This window comes from Lathamus discolor, chromosome 6 (assembly GCF_037157495.1).
Source record: "Lathamus discolor isolate bLatDis1 chromosome 6, bLatDis1.hap1, whole genome shotgun sequence".
Taxonomy (NCBI): Eukaryota; Metazoa; Chordata; class Aves; order Psittaciformes; family Psittacidae; genus Lathamus; species Lathamus discolor.
The window spans coordinates 73,687,015-73,703,332 of record NC_088889.1 but is presented as its reverse complement, the minus strand read 5'-3'; the positions used below and the strand labels follow the sequence as shown (position 1 = coordinate 73,703,332).

Below are 16,318 nucleotides of genomic sequence, written 5' to 3'. Positions count from 1 at the left end.
GGTTGGTCTTGATGATCTTAAAGGTCTTTTCCAAGCTAGTTCACTATGATTCTATGGTTCTATGAAATGATGAAATAAATCCAGGTCCAGCCTGTGTGGGGTTTATCCTCCTCTAAAAGCAGATGTTCCTGGTGAGGTTTGGGCTATTTTTTTCTCTTTGAGGCTTTGAGCCTGTTACTTCAACCTCCCCATCTTTCATAGTCTCCAGGCTGAGCAACAGCCCCAGCTTTCTCAGTGTCCTGGTATGGGAGGTGCTCCAGCCCCCTGATCATCCTCATGTTCTTCTACTTGTGTGCTGATCCTGATGAAATACTAATAGGATCGGGATAGCTGCTCTGAACAAGTTTATTAGCAAAAACCTGCTGATTGCCAAAGTGTTTCAGTGCTTTTGGTGCCAGCAGAATCACTCCAGGGCCATAAAATTGATGGGGAAAGAGATTATTAGGACGGAAACAGTGATAAGGGCTGCAAGGTGGTGCTGATAGTCCAGTGCTAAATAAACCCTCAAAACCCAGCTCCCTTCCAGCAGAACTCTTGTATATTTATTTTGATTTCTTTTAAATCTTCTCTACTCATGGTCAGGTCACTGTGAGCTGGACTGATGTCAATGCTTTGCAGCCTGTATTTCAGTTCCTAATTCTCCCGCATGTCCTGCCTGGGAAGGACCTTGGCATGGCCAGAGCTTGTCCTGCTGTGCTGGCCACAGCAGTGCTCCGGGTGTGGTGCAGGACCATGCTGCTGCAAGACCCTGCTGTCCTTACAGCCAATTGCAAGAGAGGGTCTTTGATGGGAGGAAGACCTGTGGGCAGCTGGCATAGGTGATTCCTTGAGACATGAGGGGGAACACTTCTGGGTAGGTAACTGGAGGAGACTCCATTATTTTTAGATCTTAGGCAGAAGCTCTTCCCTGTGAGGGTGCTGAGGCGCTGGCACAGGGTGCCCAGAGAAGCTGTGGCTGCCCCATCCCTGGCAGTGTTCAAGGCCAGGTTGGACGGGGCTTGGAGCAACCTGGTCTGGTGGAAGGTGTCCCTGCCCATGGCAGGGGGTTGGAACTGGATGGGATTTAAGGTCCCTTCCAACCCAAACTCTATGAGTCTATGATTATCATGAGGATGATAAGGGTGATGGAGCAGTTCCTATGTGAAGAAATGTGAGGCTGGGGACAGGGGATGGTGGCTGAGCCATCGCAGGTGAGTGCAGGGGGCCTAAGACTGGTTCCTTCTTCCATGTGGGATGTTCCTGCATGTTGGGTGGCTCTGCTCCAGGGATCTGTGCCCGTGTCATGGCATTCCCAGCATGGCCCCGGAGCAATGCAATCTGGTGCTAGCAGCCTGGGTCTGGGCTCCGATTGATGTGTTTGTACGTTGAATAATCACAGCTTTCAAACAGCAGTTCCTGTGTTGTATGAGTTGACATTTGGAGAGGAGCAGGAGCAGCTTATTAAATTGAAAGTAGGGGAGGAAAAAAGGATGCGCCACAAGTGCTGTGCTCTAGGTTGCCTCTTTGTTCACGGTTTTCAGCTTTCTGCCTCTCTTTCAGCTTGTCCTCTTGGTTCTGATCATTCTGATTCGGTGCCTTCAGAGCCACTGGTAGGACTCTGCACACAGTGACCTGTTTTTACATCCTAAAAAGCTCAGGAAGCTTGGAGGTGTGTGTTAAGAGGCAGGAGATGGAGCAGTTGGTTGTGGTTGGGGCTTGGAGCAACCTGGTCTAGTGGAAGGTGTCCCTGCCTGTGGCAGGGGGTTGGAACTGGATGAGTTTTAAGGTCCCTTTCACCTCAAACCATTCCAGGTTTCTATGATAACTGCAGTAGTGCCTGGAGGCTTCACCTCTGGCCAAGTCTTCATTGTGCTCAACTGTATTTGACCAATCCCAGCCAGGAGGATACTGGGGACATGAGGCTGGACATGGTGGTGCAGGGGGTACACAGAGCTTGCAGCAGGGATGTGCCCTAAACCTCCTCTGAGTTCTGCATCACCCATCCCCACGGCATGCTGGTGGTGTGGGGTGGGCAGGGTGGATCCAGGCTGCCCTCTGGGCATCCCCAGGTGGACTGAGGGATACGACATGGCCTGGGCCATGTCTCTGATGTGGTGGCATGTCCTTCTAGGGGAGGCCTGGCGGCTGGAGGATGACTGTACGGACCCCCGCCAGGACACCCAGCTTGGCACAGCGGTGGAGGATGCCCCATTCAGCTACTTCCGTACCCGCTCCTTCTACATGAGGAAGAGTCTGTCGGTGGACAACCACCTTGGCTCCCTCAGCTATGCTGTCCACCCAGCTGAGACCAAGGCCGAGCGTGTCAAGACCAAGCTACGGCGGCAGTTTGTGAGTATTGGGGCGTCTGCCCCCTCTGCGTTTGTACATGCGCATCCTCCTGAAACCATCAACATGTAAGAGAGCTATTTTTATGCTCAGCATTTCCAAAACAACACATAAAGAGGCTGCTCCAGCCTGGTGGAGCAGATGGTGGCAGCTCAAGGTTGCCTACCCTGTGGCAGAGCCCCTCTCCATGCTATTGCTCACTGGGTGATGTGCAGGGCAAGTGTCTGGGTGCTGCTGCCCAAAGGATGGAGTGAGGTTGGAAGTAGGAAGTGAATTTTCCCGTGCTTTGCCTCACATATGTGAGCAACTGGGTCTGTTCAGTGGTCTGCCCTGGGCCAGCCAATGGGTGCAGTGAGGGGCTGGGTTGCTGAGATCAGCCTTGGGCAGCTTCAGCCCTTCCGGGCGTCCTGGTGGCAGGGTGGCAGGGACATGGCAGGGTTACACTGCGGCTGCAGGGGCTCTGATCAATGTTTCATCGGCTTTGTCTTTTGTTTTCCCCGAGACACCGGAGATGGGGGTTCGGGTGTCCTTCCTCCTGCCTGTTACTGGCTGTGGGGTTGTAATGAGGGCTCGGGTGTCCTTGTGCTGAAAAGCACTTGGTGTTGATTGGCAATGGGTGGGATCGTCAATACAATGGGGTCAGACATCCGTGGAACCTAAAGTGCTGCTGACAGCTGCCAGCTGAGGCATTGGGCCTCTAAAGTCATTCACCTTCCTCTAGCCCAGAGGAGAGGCTGATCCCCCACCAGGTTGCACAGGCTTGTGCTGCTTCTGGTGTCCCTGGGGCTGTGTCACTACTGCCTGCTGTGGTTTTTGGCTCTCTGTGCTGGGATGGGCTGACAAATACCCCCACTGCAGGAGGACAGACCTGACCTTGGCAGTGTGTGGATTCTTTTCCATGTGCAGCAGAAGTGGGTGCCTGTGGGGGTGAGTCTGGGGGAGCTGCCTGTGGTGCCTGTGAACTGCTTCCGTGGGAGATGCTGCCTTCAGGCTCAGGATGCGGGTGAGAGCCTCAGGGATGGACATGAGCAGAAGCGGGATGGGACTTCCGGTGAGTGGCTGAAGGATGTTGGAGGTGTTTAAGATGAGGCGGTCCTGCTGCGGGGTAAGGTACTGGGTCTGCTTTATCTGTCTTTCAGCCTGGATCTGCAGCCCCAAGCTGCCCCCAGGACAGTGGGAGGGTGAGCAGGTCACTGAGATGTTGGGGTTTTTGCCTCTTTCAGTGTCTCTGTGGGACCTGTCACCCACAGCCTCACTTCTGCAGTGGGGATGCGCACAAAAGATGTGGAAGGACTTGGGCCCTCTGCACCATCCTGGTGCCTGCAGGGAGCTGGGCTCTGCCCTTCCCCATGGGGCACCCTGCTGGCTGCTCAGCACCATGTCAGCACCTGTCTGTGCTGTCTGTGGTTTGCTTTGGCCTTTGGATTCACAGGGCTTTGGGGAACTGTAGCTTTCCTTGGTGAACCCATGGAGCTGACTGTTCATCTAGAAACAGAGCAGGATTTTTTTTAGGGTGATTTTTTTTTTCCCCTCTTCTTGCTGTGTCATTTCTGGTTTGCTTTAACAGCTATGAGATGCTGCTGTAGGCTTGGCCATGGGCTGGGACCTTGTGAGACGTACTGAGAAACACAGGTTCATCCTACCTGGAAAGGGCATCAGCAGGGCCCTTCAGTGGAGGCTTGGGGCTACGAGCTGCAGGGAGCTGAGCCAGCAGCTCATCAGCTGAGGCTTGGGCTGGTGCTGGACCAGTATTTCCCACCCAGCTGGAGAGCCTGGGTTTGAAGTTCAGACTAAAGGTCCTGCTGACCTAGGGAAGTTATTTCCAAGAACAGGTTGCTAGTGCTGAGCTCCACGTCCTCCCAAGGTTTGGCAATTGTTTTGCATTCCCGTGCTGGAGGCATTGTACTCTCACAGAATCCAAGACTGGTTTGGGGTGGAAGGGAGCTTAAAGCTCATCCAGTTCCAGCCCCCTGCCATGGGCAGGGACACCTTCCACTAGACCAGGTTGCTCCAAGCCCCGTCCAACCTGGCCTTGAACACTGCCAGGGATGGGGCAGCCACAGCTTCTGTGGACAACCTGTGCCAGTCCCTGGCTGACACTGCAGGAGAGAACAGGATTTGCCTTTTCTGCAGCGGCTCATCTGGGACCTTTCAGGAAAGTCCGTATTTAAAGCTTGATTCATTTTTCCAGGCAGTTGCACTTATCCAGCTCGTAACAGTAGATTTCTGGCTTTTGCTGAGCTGCTTTTGCCTTGTGATGCAGCTCCTTAGCTTTCTATTTTGGGAATTGCTAAGTGAGGGGGAAAGATGCAGGGTTTTCAGGGGGGCATCCAGGACCCTAACCTGGCAGGGTGATGGAGACAGGGCAGAGCTGCTGCCCATATGCCCTCTGCGCTGTGCAGATGTCTTGCATCCATTTGATGAGCCTCTGTGCCTAGTGAGGCTTTATTTTGGTCCTGGGCATCTAAGCTTCTCTGAGGGAGAATTTCTTATAGCTCATGTGGAAACACTGGAAGCTGCCTCCCTGCATCCGGGGGATGGGGTGCTGGGGTGCGGAGTGATTCTAAAGGTTTATATAGTCCATTTTGTGATTTTCTGTCCCCCTTATTTCATGAGGTAGCTGTTGGCTTCTAAGATGGTGCACCTGCAAGTCCCGCTTGGTTCTGTTCCCCAGGAGCAGCCCTTCCCATGGCTGCCATCCTCTGGGAGTGTGGTGGAGGGCGGATTCCCCCCAGCCATGGTGGGGTGGCGTGTGCCTGCAGTCCCGATGCTGGCATGTGATGGATCTGCACGTACAGATGACTTGAATTTGCATAATTTGAATTGCAAACGAATCCCAGTTTTTGTGATTGTCACAGTGAGTTTTCTTTCTAATAAGCCTTTCCTTTAACTCCTCTAAGGCTTGGAACATTGGTGACATCCTCTTCCACCTTTGAGGAAGAGGAGCATCTGATGGCTTTTGACACCTGCCTGTCACGTGGCTCCCCTGCCTTACCCCTGTGGGTCCAGCATGTCTGTGCTGTGATGGAGTCGGTGGCCATGGCCAGGGCTGTGCTCTGGGATCTGCATGTGTGGTTCTGGGTCACTTGGTGATGGACAAGGGGCTGTGTTGGATTTTTTGCCCCACTGGTTCTGGGCTGCCTCTGAGATGGCAGTGAGGAGCAGGGATGAGACCTTCTGCAGTGCACCCTGCCTGGAGGAGGAGAAGAGCACGATGGCTGTGTTACAGGCTGTGCTGAAACTCCTGAGCTTCACAGGAGCCCTGCTCAATAAAGATGGAATTAACCCTATTGACCTCACCATTAGCCTTACGGAGCATTAAAGGAGGTCACCCAGGACTGAGTCATGGTCTGTGGTGGCTGCTAGGATAGGCAGTGCAGATTACAGCACAGCTCTGGCTGAATTTATACTCTGTTTTTCCCCTTGCCCTGTCCTCCTGGTCCTGCCCACTGACGTTGTGATGTTACAAGGAAACCTGTTAAGCTGCTAGTGCAGATCCTGTTGGCCCCAAAAGAGGAAGAGCCAGCAGTGCCTGGCGTCCTGGGTGCTGGCCGATGGGCCATTAGCTTGATTTGCAGCAGGTCATGTGTGTTTCAAGTAGGTGAGACTCAAGTTTGTGTTGCTTCCCTGTCTGTGCTCTCATGCAACGATTAATTTTCATTTTTAATTATTATTATTTTGTGTATGGTGTGTTTTTCCAGGCAGTTATGCTGGTGGGAAATGTCTGTGCCCTCCAGGAAAGAACTACAGCACTGTTTGTCTTGGGAGCTCTGCAGATGAGTTGCACAGAGGTAATCCTTGCCTTACAACACCCGTAATGAAGGAGGAAAGGCTAACTGGAATGGTAGAGCCTGGGAAGAGGAGGCATGAGAAGACAAACTGGCTTTGTGGCAGAAACCTGGTCAAATGTGGTGCTCACTGGAGTTACGACCAGTGCCTGCACTCTAGAAAGAGGCAGGTGCTGACTGACATGTACCCATCCAGGTTTTCCTGTTCCCATGGCTAACGATCAGTCCAGGGGCTCCTCCTCTTCCTGATGGACACTGCAGTGATGCTGAGGAGCTGGAGCATGTGAGTCTGTGCAGAAGCCATCTCAACCCAGTAGCACTGGACCATGGGATGTGACTATCCTGGACTGAGTGCTTGGTGCCAGGCAGAGCCTGGAGCAGAACGGTTTCTGCTTAGTGGCTTCTGTCCCTGTGTTACCGCAATGTGTGCAGGGACTTTCTGAGTCCATTGGATGCATCCCATTATCTCCTGTGTGCAGCAGTCCTGCGGGCTCTGACATGATGCTTTGGTGACAGCAAAGTCAGACTCAGCCCTGCTGTAATCCCACCAGATGCCAGGGAAGTGACTGCAGTGCTAACACTCCTGCTGCCTTGTTTTATGTTGTTTTATGTGATACAAACTCTGCTCTCATCCCTGACTTGAGAAAATGTTAGCAACCAGCCACTTGATCATTGTTCGTGCCCTGTAGTTGAGGGCAACAAATATTAAAAGTTCAGCCTGGAGCAGGCCAGCTGTGTTTCATAGAATCATAGACTGGTTTGGGTTGGAAGGACCTTAAAGCTCATCCAGTTCCAACTCCCTGACACAGGCAGGGACACCTTCCACTGGAGCAGGTTGCTCCAGGCTCTGTCCAGCCTGGCCTTGAACACTGCCAGGGATGAGGCAGCCACAGCTTCTCTGGGTACCCTGTGCCAGCGCCTCAGCACCCTCACAGGGAAGAGCTTCTGCCTAAGAGCTCATCTCAGTCTCCCCTCTGTCAGGTTAAAGCCATTCCCCCTTGGCCTGTCCCTACAGGCCCTTGCCCAAAGCCCCTCTCCAGCTTTCTTGTAGCCCCTTTAGGCACTGGAGCTGCTCTGAGGTCTCCCCTTAAGGAGCCTTCTCTTCTCCAGGCTGAACCAGCCCAGCTCTCTCAGCCTGGCTCCAGAGCAGAGCTGCCCCAGCCCTTGCAGCATCTCCATGGCCTCCTCTGGACTCACTCCAACAGCTCCACATCCCTCTTGTGTTGTTGCCCCAGAGCTGGATCAGGACTTCAAGGGGGGGTCTGCACAGAGCACAGCAGAGGGGGACAATCCCCTCCCTCTTGTGCTGCTCATGCTCTGGGGGTGCAGCCCAGCGTATGACGGGGTTCTGGAGTCAAGCGCTCACTGAAGATGGTTCATGGGGAGCTGCTTGTTGACCAACACCCCTAAGTTCTTCTCCTCAGGGCTGCTCTGGATCATGTCTTTGCCCATGAAGAAGTCAGTGGAGTGATGAGGGTGGTACTGCCCTCAGTGGCTGCCTTAAGGAGGTAAATACAAAGGTGAATGGAAGATGCTCACAGTGTGTCCCATGCCTGTGCCTGCCCCCATCTCGGAATGATGCTCCCTTGGCAACTATTTCTCATTGATAAGTCTTAAAAAAACATATGAACCTGATAAATAACATGACACTTGAGCTGGGGATTCTGTGATTGTTTTGATTTGAATGCTGCCATTTCACAGGCTGGATCTTAGTGTGAACTATATCTCATTTCCCAGTGCCCTTACAAGAGAAGATGCAGGCTGGCTTTGGTCCTAACTTGGGCCCTTCCAATTAACTTATGCAAACTACTAAGAAATAACTTCTAGATTCAAAACACAATAACCGCTGCTGAAGCACGCTGCGATTTCCCTGCAAACCCAGTGTTTGCTCCCTCTGCTGGCTTTGCGTTGGGAGGGAGCACCCTGTGTCCAGCCTGCGTGGGTATGGAGATGCTGGTGGAGGACAAGGCTGGCTTGGGAGGTGATGGAGAGAAAATCCGATGAGCTGACAGAGTGAAAAGCAGCAACTTTCCAGCCTCCAATGAATTTGCATTTTGCTTCTGGGCAAGGAGCATCAAATGCACAGAGAGCCCCGGGGCTGAGGGGGAGGAAAGCAGAGTCCTAAGCCAAGATCCAAATTTATTCTGCTTTTCCCAGCTAGACTTGCTAAAAATGTGCACTGTGTTCTTTGGTATTGGCTTCGTGTGAAAGAAGAAAACAACAACAGTGAGTTATACCGAGTGAGACACTAGCTGTGCTCATCTCTGGGGCCACCAACACAAGAGGAATGTGGAGCTGTTGGATTGAGTCCAGAGGAGGCCACAGAGATGCTGCGAGGGCTGGAGCAGCTCTGCTCTGGAGCCAGGCTGAGAGAGCTGGGCTGGTTCAGCCTGGAGAAGAGAAGGCTCCTTAAGGGGAGACCTCAGAGCAGCTCCAGTGCCTAAAGGGGCTACAAGAAAGCTGGAGAGGGGCTTTGGACAAGGGCCTGTAGGGACAGGCCAAGGGGGAATGGCTTTAACCTGCCAGAGGGGAGACTGAGATGAGCTCTTAGGCAGAAGCTCTTCCCTGTGAGGGTGCTGAGGCGCTGGCACAGGGTGCCCAGAGAAGCTGTGGCTGCCCCATCCCTGGCAGTGTTCAAGGCCAGGCCAGACGGGGCTTGGAGCCACCTGGTCTGGTGGAAGGTGTCCCTGCCCATGGCAGGGGGTTAGAACTGGATGAGCTTTAAGGTCCCTTCCAACCCAAACCAGTCTGGGATTCCATGATCATTTAATGAGCTAGAGTATTCCTCCTTTGCTGCAGGACCAGTGCCTTGCAACATGAAACTGGGATGAGTTTTTGGCTTGGTGCTGCATCCTGGTTTGGGTCCCAGTGATCAGGGTGGGCTCGGGATGCTCTGAGCTGCAGCCAGAGCTGGTCTGGTGCATAGAGAAGTAAACACTTCTGGATGGCTCAGTCTTGCTGAGGACATGAAGCCTTGTGCTGGCAGCACCCTGGCCATTTTCTGGTTGAGGTTATGTGGTGTCTCACCCCAGGACGGCTTCTCTATCTGCCTTTGGCTGGTTGTCCCCTCCCAGACTCTGGGTGTGATGGTGACAGTGGCCAGATATCTGCTGCTGGGGCCCATCCTGGCTTCTGCATCCAGCCGGAGAGGATCTGGCTCCTGGCGTTGTTCCTGTTCGTCCCAAAACGTACAGCCTGATAAGTTTTGTCAGACTGATTTCTTGTTCTTCTCACTTCTGGGCTCTGTGGTGGCTTCTTTGCCACCACATGGTTGTGAGTCTTCATGATTATGGGTCCCTGGATTCCAGCTTGGTCGCTGCTCAGACCAGGCCTACATCCTCTGCTGACCATAGGGTCTATGGGTCCACCTTCAGACCTTTTTTATGTTTCCTGTGGTAGATCTGCTCCTCCTTTTGAGCTTTCCCTGATACCAGACAGCAAATCTGGTTGCTGTAGTCTGTCCCTGTACAGCTCAGACCTCTCAGTCTTCAGGTCTTTGGGTGTTTTTGATCTGAGGAAGGCAAGTGCCCCAGGTTCATGAGCAATACAATCCCCAAAACACATTTAGTTAGGTATTGGAGAGTGCCAACAAAGAAGGTACTTTGAAAGCCTGAAGTTTAATGCTTCAGAGCATTTCTCTGCAAGGAAATCCATGCAATACTGTGCCTGAATAAGCCCTTTTGGACGTTGTTGTGGCTTTGTATAGGCTCTGGCAAGTGGATTCAGCTGCAGAACTGGGAGCAATTTAGTGTAGTGACTGTCTGCAGGTGGCACTTGGTGTGTGCTGGATGCCATCAGTGGATGCTACAAGCCCCCAGGAGGTGCAGCTTGCTGGGGATGTGCAGGGTATATCACCGGAGTGCTGTGAAGTGCTTTCTCTGTTAGATCTGTGCAGCTCCAAGAGATGCTCGCTGGTGTCAGGGGGTGGGTGCAGTAGCAGTCGTGTGCTGCAAGAGGTCTCTGCAGCACTGCGCTTCAGCATGCTGCTACCCACCGCAGAGCAGCAGCTCCTTGGGCAGCTCTAACTTTGCTTCCTCATCTCTGGAAGGGCTTTGCTTCACCTGTCCCTGCCCTCGCTGGAAAGCGTGGAGTTCCCTTCAGCCTCACGGTCTCCACACTGCTCCTTGCACCTGGGAGCCTGGAGAAAGCTACCAGAGCTCCTCGAAGCACTAGGGTCACTGTGTCCAAACGCAGTGGTGACATCTGCATGCTCATCCTGAAATGAGAGCTGCAGAGCTCTGTGCTCTCCCTGCATCTGCATCTGGATCCTAGGCTTGACTCTTCGCTGCTGTCTGCTTACCAGTGTGAGCTGTGATGGTGAGGACAGTGCTGGGACATGGCCCTGGTGCCCCCTGGAGCGTGCTCATCCTGCTGCAGGTACTCAGGGTCCCAGCACCTTTTAGAATCATAAAATCACAGACTGGTTTGGGTTGGAAAGGACCTTAAACACATCCAAGTCCAAACTCCTGCCATGGGCAGAGACAATCCCATGTAGGGTTTGGCTCTGCTGGACCTCAGCTAAGGAGCAAGTGACTTTGAGGGATGTTGTTGCAGACCAGAAACTGTATTTTCCGGAATAAAGACTCATTTGCCTGCCCCTCCTGTGTCTGCAGCTTTTGTGGGAGCTTGGCAGTGGCAGAGCTGATCATCAGTCCTGCTTCTTCCCTGTATGAACAGCTTCCCTGGCAGTGCATGTGGCAGGACAGTCTTCATGCTGCTTCACCAGACACTGGCACATATCTGGGGCCACCAACTGAAGAGGGACATGGAGCTGTTGGAGTGAGTCCAGAGGAAGCCACATTGATGCTGCGAGGGCTGGAGCAGCTCTGCTCTGGAGCCAGGCTGAGAGAGCTGGGCTGGTTCAGCCTGGAGAAGAGAAGGCTCCTTAAGGGGAGACCTTAGAGCAGCTCCAGTGCCTAAAGGGGCTACAGGAAACCTGGAGAGGGGCTTTGGACAAGGGCCTGTAGGGACAAGACAAGGGGGAATGGCTTTAACCTGACAGAGGGGAGATTGAGATGAGATCTTGGGCAGAAGCTCTTCCCTGTGAGGGTGCTGAAGTTGCCCAGAGAAGCTGTGGCTGCCCCATCCCTGGCAGTGTTCAAGGCCAGGTTGGACGGGGCTTGGAGCAACCTGGTCTGGTGGAAGGTGTCCCTGCCCATGGCAGGGGGTTGGAACTGGATGAGCTTTAAGGTCCCTTCCAACCCACACCAGTCTAGGATTCTGTGATATGAGGAGAGGTGATGTCTCTAACTTCATGTTGCCACATGTCTCCTTTCCCCCTGTATGCACATGTGCTGGAGCCCACTCTGGCATGTGGGAACACGCTGGGCACCATGAGGTCTCTCTGGGCACAGACCGCAGCTGCCTCAGCTCCTTGGGCTGGAAGGAGCAGACAGACTCGTGGGGATGGACCCCAGCCTTGTGCAGAGAGAGAGGGCATGGCAATAGCTCTTTGCCATCTCCAGAGCCCATGTCTGGCTTTCGCACTCTCTCATGCTAGGTGATATGTGAGGAGCATAGTGAAGCAGAGGTTTGGAGAAGGAGCTGGCAGTGATCTCAAAGAGGATGTCGGAGGCTGAAGATTAAGCGGAGCATTTCCGGTGGGAGCCAGACGGTGTCTGGAGTCGGGTGTCACCTTGCTGTGACGGCAACAACAGCCTTGCGGCTCTTGGGAAGGATGGAAAAAGAAAGGATCCTGAAACCTAAGAGCTGTTTTGCTATTTACTTTGGTTCTGTTTTTACTCCAAGAATAGAAACAAAGACGATGGATTTGCATCACCAGGAGCAACTTGAGGAGCGAGGAGGAAGCGGTGGGGCCTCATTAGGAGCAGGAATGTGCTGGCAAAGGGAGGGCCTGGTGACAGGGAGACGGTTTGACCTGGGGGGTCCTATTTGCATGTTGTTCATCTCTCATCTCCCTCCTTGTGTTTTATGTTGTCGCTTAGTTTGTGAGCTTCAGAAAGACAAACCTTATCTCTGCAAGGGACGCTTGCCGAGGCAGAAATAGCCCCGGATCAATGGAGAGGAAAGTGCCTTTGGAGGCTGCCCCACTTGCATAGTGGTGCCTTGATCTCCTGGAAAGAAAAGGAGATTTATCTCTTTTGGCGCTGACTATTTAGAGGTCTCTGCCTGTCATATGCGAAGAGCTGTTTTTCCTCCCTCCTGCTGCTGCAGTCACATCTCCGGTCTGAGCCTGGTCACACCAGAGGACTAAGAATAGCTGCAGAGGGGTGGTGATGGGTGGCTGTGTGGCTGCAGCTGTGGGACCTTCAGCCTTGCTGACCCTTGCCTCGGAGGAGGGCTGGGGATAGGCTGGGCTGAAGGGATCTGGGATGGATGCTTTGGCTGTGGAGTTCTTGACACCTTGTTCCATGGCAAGGGGTGCACTTGGTGCCAGCTGCTGAATCTCATCTTACTGAAGCCTCCAAGAAGCCCAGAAGAAGGTGAATTGGGACCCAGGAATGATTGGCAGTGGAGAAAGGCAGAACAATGCTTTTGTGGGGGTGAGAATTTCCCTCTGATTTCTTTGGCTGTTACAGAGGGGGATTTCCAAGGTAGAATAACTCTTCTGAGATGCCCACTTACCAGCGAGACAACATTCAACTTCTAGATCTTCCCATTTCCTGCCAGCAAAAATGCCCTGTCTCCTGAAGAGGTTCAGCACCTCTGGATGCCTTGAGTAAAACAGTAGAAAAGCTGCTGTCCTGGAAAGCACACAATTTCCCTGTGGGGCGGTGGGGTCCTGACACTTCTGCATCAGTCCTGGGCCCCTATTATCTCCTGGGAAGGAGAGGGAGGAAACTGATTGCTGCAGGAGACCAGGTATGGAGTTTCACATAGGCAAGCTCCATAGGAAGGCACATTGATAGGGCCATGCTGGGTCTGGGTCCTTGTTTAACTCCTACATTCAACTACAGCACTAACTGCATTGCATGGAGAGGACGAGGCACACACATAGTCTCTGGTACGCCATGGTGGAGGTGAGCATGTGCTGAGTCTGGCTTTGGTTCATGGTGCTTCCCCTCTGGTGGGGACCTTTCCCTTTCAGTAGTTGGCTTCTGTGTTTTTATGGGTTCCTCTTTCAGGCTTGAAAGACAATAGCAAATCCAGCTCATAGCTCAGCTGGTTCATCCAGGCGTTTGTTCAAATGACCATTCACTGGTCCCTGTGGCTGTTTAACATACCTCTGGTGAGCATCTGTGGCTTTGGCTCTGGGGCAATAGGTCTTGCTGCTTGGCTGGTAGGACAAGAGCATTGGCTGCCCTAGAAGTAGGGAAAGCAGTGCAGATTTTGCTTGCCATGAAAAGGCACCAACTCCTTGCCCTGGGCTTATGCCTCATGGTGCTCCACATGGCTTCCCTGGGAGACTTTCTGTTGCTGACCTTAGTTTCTCCTGTGGGGAGGATTCCAGGTGGGAAGCAGGAGGTGTGCTGGAGACCTACCTTCCTTACCTAGGTACTTACCTACCATCCTTCCGTCTTCTTCCTGAGAGATGGCATTGGCACCATAGAGCTGTTTTCCATGATTATGCAGTGCCTGGAAAATCAGAAAGCTGCTTTGTCATCTGAGAAGCCCAAGTGGTGAAATTGTAGCTCTTCAGCTCAAGTACTGCTGCTGAGTGACTTAATAACTGGAGCATCTTCAGATGTTGCCTGCTTTGAGTCTACCTTGTGCCTGTTTGATAGGATGAGCTGAAGCTGATGGGAGCTTTATTAGTTGGGCCTCTTTTCCTGGGCTTATACACCGATCTAACACCAGCAGGGTAAACTATGTTTAGTTCCTGATCAAAGTGCTTTTCTTTCCTTATACATGGCCATAGGCATCCATAGGTGATACAGCAGAGCTTAACAGCCAGTGGTGCCTCTGGAGAGACGTCTGTCCAGTTGCATGTGTGTCCTGCTTTAGGGTAACCTATTCCTGCTTCTGAGTGGTGACTGGGAATGCTGAGCTCAAGCCATCTGTCTATTTGGGCTAGATTTTCATGGGAATCCTTTGAAACTGTGAAGTGGTGAAATAGATCCACCCCAGCACATATGCCGTGGGGTATTGACAGCCCCATTTGGTTTTGGTGCTTGCTTTCAGTTTCACAAGGGCGAGCCTGCTCTTTTCAGGCCAAATCACATGAGATGGTGATGGGCACTGCTTCAGCTGGAGCGGGTCTCCATCCCATGGTCAGGATGGCAGCGTCTGGTGTGCACAGAGCCCCACTGGAGCTTTTCTTTCCCAATTGCAGTTGGGTTTGCTCGTGCTCCTTGTTTGCTGTGTGTGCACCATCCTGAGGCTTGTGTGCCTGAGGAGGACTGAAGCACAGCAGCTGTCCTTGGGGGAACATTGGGAAGCTGCAAAAGCCAAGTGGGAGCTCCAAGTGTGCTCTGATGGAAGAATTCATAACCGTGCTAGGAAAAGGCTGATTTTTCTTCCTGAGAAGGAAATAAATGAGTGAGTTGCTGTCACAGAGCAGTGGGCTGACCACAGTAAAGGGACCTGGGAGCTTCCCAGTGCAGAAGGAAGCTCAGGAGATGGTGGGATCTAGCTCTGCTCATCCTGCAGGACACCCAGCCTGTGGAGCCGTAAGCTCTCTTCCCTGGAGGGTCATGAGGCACTGGCACAGGATCCCCAGAGAAGTTGTGGCTGCCCCATCCCTGGCAGTGTTCAAGGCCAGGCTGGACGGGGCTTGGAGCAACCTGGTCTGGTGGAAGGTGTCCCTGCCCATGGCAGGGGGTTAGAACTGGATGAGCTTTAAGGTCCCTTCCAACCCAAACCAGTCTGGGATTCTATGATCCTTCTTTTGCAACTGGTGCACAGATGAAGTAACCCCATCCGCATGCCAGTGTCCTGGCCATCCCCTCATAGCCTGACCTGGCAGCAATGGGGAGCCTGCCAGAGGGTGGGGGCTCTAGTTTAGGTTAAATCACAGGTGGTCAATGGCCTCAGCTGCTGGGAGCTGGCATGGGGATGGTGCGGCTCAAAGCCTGATCTAGACATTTTTTGTTACCCTGCATTTGGAGACCTTCTACAACCAAACCAGTGACAAGGCACCTCTTTTTCTGTTGCCAAGGCAGAAAATATTTAGATCAGCAGCAAAGGCAAATAATCTTGGTCTAGGAATGGGAAGGGTTTTATTTGGCAAGTTCTTTTTGCCTAGGCCAGATCTTTATTTCTCATTGGTTTTGTTTAGCAGTTCCCATCGTACATACACTGAGACTCTGTTAAGGCTTGGCTGTGTTTCCTTTCTCCAGGACCATCCAAAGCCCCCAGGAGTGTTGCTCCCCCTTCCCAAAAAGTCATTGTTCCTGGAAAGCAGAGCAGCGCCGCTGGAATGTTAATTGGGGGAAGTGAATAAGCAGCTAACCTTCCCCAGCCCCCTCTGAACGAGCAAATTGAATTTGTTTAGGCATTGAAGGTCCTGTCTCTCCCTCCCTAAAGTGTCCATTGTGCAGATCCGCATTGGGATTTGCTGCCATTTGTTCAGGGAGGTTTTTTTTCTTAAAGAAAGGCAGTTTTTAAGGGGGGACACACAACACTTTCTTGTGCCGGGGGCTGAGGAGATGAGCTGGGATGGGCAGGGGAGTGAGATTGTCACTGTGGCTGTTCCCAGAGGGCCTTGTGCTCTGTGCGTGGGAGATGATGTGTGTGTTTTCTCATCTCTCCCTCTTGAGCCCATGGAGGAGCAACTGTAGGGTCTTACTCCTGTGGAGGAAGAACCCCAAGTATCAGCAGGGGTTGGGACTGACCTACTAGAGAGCAGTTCAGCTGAGAAGTACCTGGGAGCTTGGTGGATGATGAGTTGACCATGAGCTGGCAGAGTGCGCTTGAACCAGGAGGGACAAAAATGTCCTGGGGTGCACTGGGAGGACTGTGACAGCAGGTCAAGGGAGGTGATTCCTCCCCCCTCTGCTCGACCCTGATGAGGCCACATCTGCAGTCCTCTGTCCGGTGCTGGGCTCCTCAGTACAAGAAAGACAAGGAGCTAGTGGAGAGGGTCCAGCGGAAGCCACAAGGATGATCAGGGGTCTGGAGAGGGGTCTCTCTTACAAGTAGAGATTGCAGGAGCTGGGCATGACTAGAGCAGACTGAGAGGGGATCTCATCAATGCAGATCAGTATCCCAAAGGCAGGTGCCAGGAGGATGGTGCCAAACTCTTTTCAGTTGTGCCCAGCGACAGGATGAGGAGCAATGGCCATAAACTAAAACGCAAGTTTCAC

At 52.8% G+C, this 16,318-nt stretch overlaps 1 protein-coding gene across 5 annotated transcripts in view; it reads left to right on the top strand.

The window, feature by feature from the left end:
• Nucleotides 1–16,318, top strand: part of LOC136016422 (ankyrin repeat and fibronectin type-III domain-containing protein 1-like) — a 231,786-nt gene that overhangs the window by 65,759 nt on the left and 149,709 nt on the right. For all 5 annotated transcript variants that reach the window (XM_065683594.1, XM_065683598.1, XM_065683595.1 and 2 more), the window contains one exon: nt 2,111–2,328. In XM_065683594.1, coding sequence (XP_065539666.1) covers nt 2,111–2,328 — 218 coding nt within the window. The remainder of the gene's footprint in view (nt 1–2,110; nt 2,329–16,318) is intronic.